The sequence below is a fragment of the Frankliniella occidentalis genome, unplaced genomic scaffold (genome assembly GCF_000697945.3).
Source record: "Frankliniella occidentalis isolate FOCC.00 unplaced genomic scaffold, Focc_3.1 Scaffold253, whole genome shotgun sequence".
Classification (NCBI taxonomy): domain Eukaryota; kingdom Metazoa; phylum Arthropoda; class Insecta; order Thysanoptera; family Thripidae; genus Frankliniella; species Frankliniella occidentalis.
In genome coordinates this window covers 106,935-115,405 of record NW_026267379.1, presented here as the reverse complement: position 1 = coordinate 115,405, position 8,471 = coordinate 106,935, and the positions used below count along the sequence as shown (strand labels likewise).

The window sequence follows — 8,471 nt, the reverse complement described above, 5'->3', positions numbered from 1 at the left end:
AACAGTGTTTCGTGAGATATCGCGAAGCCTGTTATGCGAGACGTGGTCTGGCGTACATCTACCTAGTTACGTTAGTGGATAAGATTCCACCACAAAAGCTGTCTGCAGCAAAAGCCCTTTTAGCACCAGAGCAAAAGGGCCCGATGGCCTTGAATGTCAGTTTGGGTCGGTTTTGGTGAAAACGGCCATAGCCATCCACAGAAATACTAGGTAGATGTACGCCAGACCACGTCTCGCGTAACAGGCTTCGCGATATCTCACAAAACAGTGTTACTCTGCGACGCGCCTGGCATACATCTACAAAGGCCTGCGGCGCTGAGACCCGAGTCGGGCAAAATGCAGAGTCGTAAATAGGCCTTTGGCCCCAAAAGTCACAAATTTTGCTCCTCACGATTTTAATTTGACGAGTAACCCCACCGCAGACTATCAAATATCTGAGAATAAACATTTAAATGTTTTGGGGTCATTTTCAGTGTGGAAATCGCCCCCTGGCGCCTGAGATAGAGTTTGTTCTTGAGTTTTTTGACAGGCCAATTTTTAAGGTAGAGAGTTCTTGCTTTTTCTGATACAAAGTTACACTAAGAATGTGAGGTACCCAGCTCAGACCGTTCTCGAGTTATCGTGATGACAGACAAACAGACTAGAAACTTTTTGATTATCATTGAGTAATAGGCTTCGATAATCGCCCAGGCAATCATTATTTTTTTATTGCCTCAAAAAATTCTTTGACTTTTTCTCTTTCTAATGCCGCAACGCGAATGTGGCAATTCAAAACATTGCGCTCAGGAGAGCCCAAAACGCAACGGTGACAGAAGGGCATGCTAACATAACCGTCCCAGTCCGGCCCTGGCCCGCACCATCGTCTACCCTGAAACGCCTAGTAGTTTCTTCGTAATAGATGCGATACCAGCTTTCGCACTGCAAGTTTCAACGCGACGCCTTATCAGTACCACTCCACTCCATATGCGAATAGCCAATTGATAGTCAAATCAGCAGATCTGGCTAAATGCTTTATACCGACGTAACCTGATAAGAATATGAATTGGAATTGCGTATTTTGTCCTAATTGCACAGCGCATATCTTTTTGACATGAGTACTTTCTGGCCTGATTAAGCAGGCCACCTGATCCACCACTTGTCTCGATCCACTTATTTTCGATAAGTACTGAGGACGGGTTTTGGTATAAAGCCGCTGCACGTAGCATGAGCAGCATATCAGCTCGATCCTTCATCCTCACAGCCGACTGAAACTGAACAATGTTCGGGAGCAAGATATTCGTATTCGGAGGTAAGTCTTCTTCGACCTACCTTCGATCAGGTCTCATATTTCATAGGGAGTGATCTGATCATTTTGCCATCAGCATCGCAGCCTTAGACAATACCCGATTTAGTGCGTTTACAACCTTGTCTGGCCCGGCCACCTCAGGCCTCCCAAACCCACTTGGGTAGGGGAGAGTGGGGCACCTGGAGACATTTCGCCTATTTTCACCCACCACTCAGTGGATTTTAAAGTTAGGATCGCGTTTGAGAGACGAGGTGAAAGCCCTAACTTAGAAGTAACTGGATCAGTTTTGTTTGTTGGAAAATTTTGAACGGTTTAGGTATGGTGGTGTGTTGAGTGCAGGGTGCACTATGTCTCTAGGTGCCCCACCCCTGGGGCACTTGGAGACAGCCATCGAATTTGACTCTAGCAACTACAAATAGTGCAGTTTATTGCCAAAATAGCATGTTCCACCCCTCCCCTTCCTCCCCCATAACACTAAAGAATGGCCCAGTTCTGCCTTGGTAATTACAAGTAACATTTTGAGAGGTATGCTACTCATAGTAAAGTCAACATAAAAGAAAAGTGAAAATGTCACCTGCTAATAGTTTTAGCACATTTAAATGTAACATCTTGTTACATACTTAAATTAAAGTCAACATAATATTTCAAAATTTCAATTCTCAATGAAAGGCCTCCCTTTACTGCTTCTATGGCTGCCTTTATGTTGCCCTCTCCAAATTTACCCCTGTCTGTCTTAGGTTTGTAGTTCCGGACCATTTCTGTAAACATTTTTTGGCATTAGTTTTTGATAATCACGTGATTTTAATAACATTCGGACATAAATTAAGGTGTCTCCAGGTGCCCCACAAAAATTGTCTCTACGTGCCCCACGAGACACATCGAAGTTATGACGCTGCTCATCACAACCCCTGTGATCTGACTCAACATGTTTTTGAGCCATTTGAAAGCTCACAAATCACAGAATCCGTTGATATTTTTATCTAATTTTTAGGACAATTCTTACTGACCAATATGAAGCTTTGAAGAAAAAAATCAAATTTTTACTTTTACGTGTTTTGGGGAGACATAAAGTTTGACAGCCAAGGACTCCACAACCGCTTCGATGACAACCACCGTCCTTTCTGAAAGTGGTTTACGGACCGTTTGCCATCTTCCTGTCAGGACGCGATGGCGCGAAAATTCAAACATCTCGAGATATCGCAACTGTCTCCAGGTGCCCCTGTCTCCAGGTGCCCCACTCTCCCCTACCAGCTCTGCCGCTCGGCAGCATTCGGCTGCATCTTCGGGCCCCCCTTGTCCCCAGGACGTGGCGGGGCGTGGCGACATCAGCGAGGTGTCGCCCGTCCACCCGGAGCCGAGACCCGAAGTCGCCCCCGATTAGTGCTGAGCAAATCGAGTTGTTTGGTTCCAATCGAATCTCTTCAAATTTTCTTCGAATCGAATCGGACCAAAAAAACTTCGAATCGAATCTTTCGAAATTCACGAACGAATCGAATCAAATCCCGCCCCCCTTCTTTAAGTCTCGCGATGAAAGAAAATGACCGTCGTTTCTGTGCTTCGAACCAGGCCCGATTCGATTCTATTTCGAACATTCGCACAGCACTACCCCCGAGCGATGCCGAGCGCAGCCTAGGCGAGGCGGAGCCGAACTGGTGCACAAGGATGGGGAGCCTGATCCCGCAAGGTTGTAAATGCACGTGGATCTCCTCCCATGGCGGGTCTATTTTAATTCTTTGTCTAAGATCGCAGCATTGCAATATTACAAACGATTTTGTAATTTTCATGACAGATTTTTTTTTTTCAAACTGTAAAATTAACAATGTTGATGCGTCAATTAGTGAAGTTTACACTCAATTTCGATCTGAAATATCGAAACTCTTTTATATTTGACACCCACTGTCCACTGTATTTTGAGGAAACAAAATTACTATGATAACTCTAGTGCGATACAGTACTACACCACTTGGCGCAGTACCACCGTGTCACACACAACCCAAAGCTTTTTTCTGTGGTTGAAGCGTAATAACGTTTCATAGAACAGCATCTTCATCAATGTAAATTGCCGGTTCAAACGAGCCTGTGATGGGGTTCAGAGCAACAATAATTGTTATATTAAGTTATTAATGTTTTCAAAAAAAAAAATCTCTAGAAGCAAGGTTTTTTCAATCAGAACCCTTTCACATGTTGGCTTGTTTGAACAGGCAATTTGCACCGAATAAGATGCACTGTAAAAAATACCGTCGTACATTTACGACATTTTTGTAAACTCGGATAATAATTTAAGTTGTAAATTTACGTGAGCAAATTTTTTACTGGCCAATGGATTTTAAGTCGATACGTCCCTTGTAGCACATATCGTTCTTAGAACGTTTACAGAACCTTCAAAGAACCAAAAGAACGTTCTCAGAACGTTGTCTGAATGTTTGGTGCTACAAGGGAATGCATGTACTTTTACGAATAAAAATTGTAATTTTACAATTTGCGTCAAGGAAAGTTTTCCTATAAACCTTATTACTATTTTTCACAGTGTGGTGTCTCTAAATCGTTATTGCTCTGTAACAATAGAAAATAGTTTTGGGTTGTTGAGACACAGTTGTTGTACTGCACCATTTGGTGCAGTACTGTATTTCACTTGAGTTTGCAGAGTAGGTTGTGTTTGATGCATTTTAAAATACAATGAACATTTTTGATTTTCATTTCAGTGCTACTAGCTGGCCTCTGTCTCGTGCAGGGTTCACGCTGGTGGACGAAGGACGTGTGCGATATGGACGGATGCCATGTAAGTGTCATTGTTTCAAAACAGTATACGTGTGTACCACAGCTACCTTGCCCATTCCTTCAATGCCACCCTTAAAAAAATCTCAATCAAGAATCGATCTTGAAAGCAGATGATTCAAATTTAAGTATAGGTCTGTTGTCTGTGTTCTAATTTTTCTCTCATATTTAGCTGTATTTGATTGTGGCTGCGTGTTACTTGCAATTTTGCTATTCGTCGGAATAGCGGCGTAGAGGAGGAGATAGGGGGCCGGTGGACAGAGCGGCTGGCGTCGGTGGCCCAGTATTGTTGGGCAGGGAACCTGCTCCTTCTGGCTGGATTTGGGTATTGTTAGGCAGGGTGGAAAGGGGCCTGGCCCTGGTGTGACACTAGGACGAGGACGCTCGGACACCATTCCCGCAGCACCAAAGAAATTGTTTTCTGGTCTCCGCTTGGTTCAATTTCAGTATCGAGAGTAAAAGCTCTGACACGTTAAAATTACTTATAAATTCTTTATGTTTAGTCAAGAGGTATTTAAGGTATCATCTGCTAAAAACCTCCAACTTCCGTCATTGCTTTCTAGATCGAGTACCACGCTTTCCGTGCGGAGGAAATAAAAGCGGTCGTTGCTGCGAACCCAAATTTGTCTTCCGAACTAGCCGACTGCATCGACAGGTTCGAGACCGACCTCGCCGGAAACATGTACGAAGGAGGAATAATCACCGACTGCCTTTTTGAAACCATACCAGTTGCGAAATCTAAGAGAGATTTGTGGAACAAAATGTTCTTCTGCATGAGGGCACAGCACGTGCTTCTGAAAAACACTGTAATGCTTAACATAGAAATGGTGTGTTGAAAATGAATAAAACATTTTGACTACAGAGGCAAAATCACGATCTCGACAATTTTTCACTTTAAGGCCAAAGGGTTTAAGTACCCTTGTTGGCTGACCCTTTATGCTGACGCGATCCATCACATCGCCCCAACAACGCCCTGAAGAAGAAACCGGAAGTAAAACCCGACACAGGAAATGGAATAAGCACCCTCGAAAACCTCTAGATATCAACTTTGAACTGAATCGGCTCACACACAATTGGGCAAAATGAGGTGGAATATGCCAAACCGGACAGACGCACTGGCCGCCAGGACGGCCGTCGGCTCCGCCGACCCCCGACGGCGCGCTTTCATCGGCTCGGGAAAGCGTAGTTTTGATCGCAGAACTACGCGGAAAAGACCACGCCACGGGGTAAACACTCAGGAATCCAGGCTGCACGTCGTCCTGGCAAGATGAAAATTTTACGAGCCTTTCGGTTTCCCGGTCAGAAAAGCGGGTATTCGGTTCTGTAAAGCTTCTTCTCCAGGGCGCCCTTCTCTCATAGTTACATCCCTTTCTCGTGTCTGCGGGGCAAAATTTACATCATTTGATGATGTCCTTCAGAAAATTGCGTGACGGAAATGGTCAGGCCGCAGGCGACAGGGCGACAGCAATACTATGGCCAGCACAGCAAACACACTTTACTTTGTCGCCCACTGCATGCACGGCGCTTTGGGTCGCTCTCCAGGGGGAGTTTACTTCAGTGTCTCCCCCCGGGCCACCCTCCACTCACACGTGTGAGTGTATGCGTGAGTCTGAGAGAGAGAGAGCGTGTATTCTTGGCTTTTATCTTGTTTTCTCAAGTTGAGCATAAAACACGTGGTCTAGATATGTCCGGCCGCAGGATGCAGCACCCCCCGCCACGCCCCCGGCGAGTCCCGCACCCCGCTGCTCGCTGCCCGTCGAACACGCACTACTTTCTCTCTCTCTCTTTCTCCCTCTTTGAGCCCCGCTGCGCAAAGCCCGGCGCAGCGAGTGCAACAAGGACAGCGCGATGGGCGGGCTGTGTGCCCCGGAGGCCACCCCTCGGGCCCGGTGGGCGCTCAGCCAGCTCTTGACAAATGCCACGCGTCTGGCAAACGCCTGGATTTAGGGCCGAGCCTGGATGCAGAAGGGGGAGTGCGGGGGGAGAAGCGAGAAGCCTAAGGGGAAAAGAACAGGGGTGAGGGGGCGGGGGAAGTGACAGGGGAGGGGCGCCCACAGCCAACTCCCCGCCGCCGCCACCCTCCACCCTGCCGCCGTCGCGCTGTCCAAAGTTTTGACTTACCGTGATCGGTTCTGAGGAGGATAGGTAATCTATACTGCGTTACGGCCGATCCGTGGAGCCGCCCGAGAACGCAAAGGGAGTGGGGAGGGGGAGGGGTGTGGAGGCTGAGCCAGTACGTGTGAGGGAAGAGAGGGGGCTGGGTAGATCGCAGGCTTACTGGATGAGAGCGTGATTGACAGCGCGGAGGTGATGTGAAAAAAAGAGGAATGTGGGTGTGGTGGCGGAGTAGGGTGATACCGCATAAGGACCTAGGTCTGGTTGTTGTTTCTGACCGCCGCCCTCTCGGACGGCGCACTACTGAGTGGCAACACATTCTTGCTTCTCTCGCCTCTACCCTTACCCACGTCTTCGTTTCGCTCTCCTCTTTCTTCCCGCCTTCCTCTCTGTCGCTCTTTCTCTCCCTAGCGTCGGCAAATGGCGCGTGAAATCCGCGTTTACGAAACCGGAATGACTGTGTGCAATGAGCAGGGGAAGTGGCGTGGCGTTGCGTGGCGCGTGTAAACGCCTTTTATTCCGGGGCTACGAATACTGTCCGCCTGTTCTCTTTTTGTGTAGAATACTATATCTATTTTTCTTCCCCCGCTTTTACGCTCAGCTGCTATGGTGTCGCTCAAAAAAGTAAAATGAAAAGACTGCTTTGGAGGTTCTGAGAGGAAGCAAAAAAAAACGTCGCAGCACTGTCCGACTGAAAATCCAAAATAAAAAAATATTTTGTGCCTGAGTTTGCCACCCGCATGCCAGACCGTGTGCAGGAGGGGGGCAGTGTATCCCGCCTACCTCCTTAAACTCGCCCGGACATTCTGTCGGTTTCCCTTCTCCTCGTCGCCGGAAAAATGTGTCCAGGCAGCGGCAAAGGAGAGAAAAATACGGGCCCGAATTAAACAGAGGCGAGGCTGGGCACTGTGGTGGTATGCATCTCTCACTCTCACTCTCTCTCCCTCCCAAAAGCCCTGCCCAACCAGTTGACCTGGAGCCTGAGCGACAGTCGCCTCCCTCTTCCTCTCTCCCCTCGGACTTCTTCGGGATCGCCCCGTGCCACTTAGCCCAACTTAACTCCGGCCTCCCGCTCTCCCCAACAAGATCCGTCTTCTCGCCCGATAATAAGGTTTGGGATGAATTACGTGGCGTGCGCGCAAAACACGGACGGAGAAAGAAGGAAGAGAGAGAGAGAGAGAGAGAGAGAGAGAGAGAGAGAGAGAGGTGTCTCTCTCCCGCCGCCGATACAACCCCAGCCCAGTAGCACGGACGTGCACCTCCACTGAAGATGGACTCAAATAATATAGACGGGGAGGAAATAAAACAGAATGTCGAGAGGGAAAATCGAGTTAGACGTTAGTTGGCGCGAGCAGCGTCTGGCCCTCCGGAGGAAAGTCAAGTAGATGACGCAATTTAGCGAGTTATCAGGCGGACGAGTGAAAAAGGGGAGGGGGATGGCCGGTGAGCTTACGACGACGTTTCAAACTACCGAAGAGTGAGAGGGGGGAAAGGAGGAGAAGCGAGAGGGTTAGGGGTTACAGGACAGCCAGCATCAGTACATTTGCACTCAATGTATTTGTATGTTTTTGTGCAAATATTCGCTCTAAGTTAAACCTACGTTTCATTTCGCACATATTTGTACGACACAGAGCATGATTTCCTACGAATGAGTATGCACAAAAGTGTTCAAATCAACGCGAAATGTGTGCCACAAATTTGATTGCTTAAGTTCGTACAAATAAAAGATACAAATCAGTTAGTGTGTTGGTCAATTTTGAATTACAAGTGTGGGCATTTTAATGCCCAAATAGCCCAAATAGCTATAGCTATTTGGATTACAAAATATATTTTCTCAATAAAACTTATCATGTATAATTTTTATTTTTCAACATTCAGTAAAACCCCTGTGTCAATTTGTAGTCCTTGATGAACTGAACTGCCTATTTTGCGAGGAATGGGACAATATTTCCCAAAATGTGATCGGTTCTGCTCATTGAGAAAATATTTGGGAAAATCTGAAAATGCACACTTTGCACACCTCAAAAACGGGTTTAGCACCACTGGAAAGGTAGAATATCGCACCCGATCCGAGGGGGCCGCCACTACTGAAATCATGTGTACGCCCTCCCTGAAATCCTCCCGAAATCATTTGAAATCCACCTGCAATCATGAAGTCATGCGTAATCTGCCAGCAAATTTTAGTCTGAAATCCTTAGAAGGTCATTGTAAAAACCGCCGGAATCGCGTAAAATCCGCCGGAATCTTGTGAAATCCGCCGAAATCCGGTAAAATCCGCTGAAATCATCTGTAATCC

The 8,471-nt window shown here is 47.1% G+C and overlaps 1 protein-coding gene across 1 annotated transcript; it reads left to right on the top strand.

Moving 5' to 3' along the window:
• Positions 1-1,160: 1,160 nt before the first annotated feature.
• On the top strand, positions 1,161-4,936 carry LOC113202021 (uncharacterized). The gene is made up of 3 exons (XM_026416057.2): positions 1,161-1,288; positions 3,988-4,064; positions 4,624-4,936. Exons 1-3 carry the CDS (start codon positions 1,258-1,260, stop codon positions 4,894-4,896), a joined length of 381 nt encoding a protein of 126 aa, XP_026271842.1. The 5' UTR covers positions 1,161-1,257; the 3' UTR covers positions 4,897-4,936.
• The last annotated feature ends 3,535 nt before the right edge of the window (positions 4,937-8,471 follow it).

Coding starts and splice junctions, on each gene's coding strand:
- LOC113202021 (XM_026416057.2), top strand. CDS start 1,258: ATGTTCGGGAGCAAGATATTCGTATTCGGAG. Junction 1,289..3,987: donor CAAGATATTCGTATTCGGAG/GTAAGTCTTCTT, acceptor TTTTCATTTCAG/TGCTACTAGCTGGCCTCTGT. Junction 4,065..4,623: donor GCGATATGGACGGATGCCAT/GTAAGTGTCATT, acceptor ATTGCTTTCTAG/ATCGAGTACCACGCTTTCCG.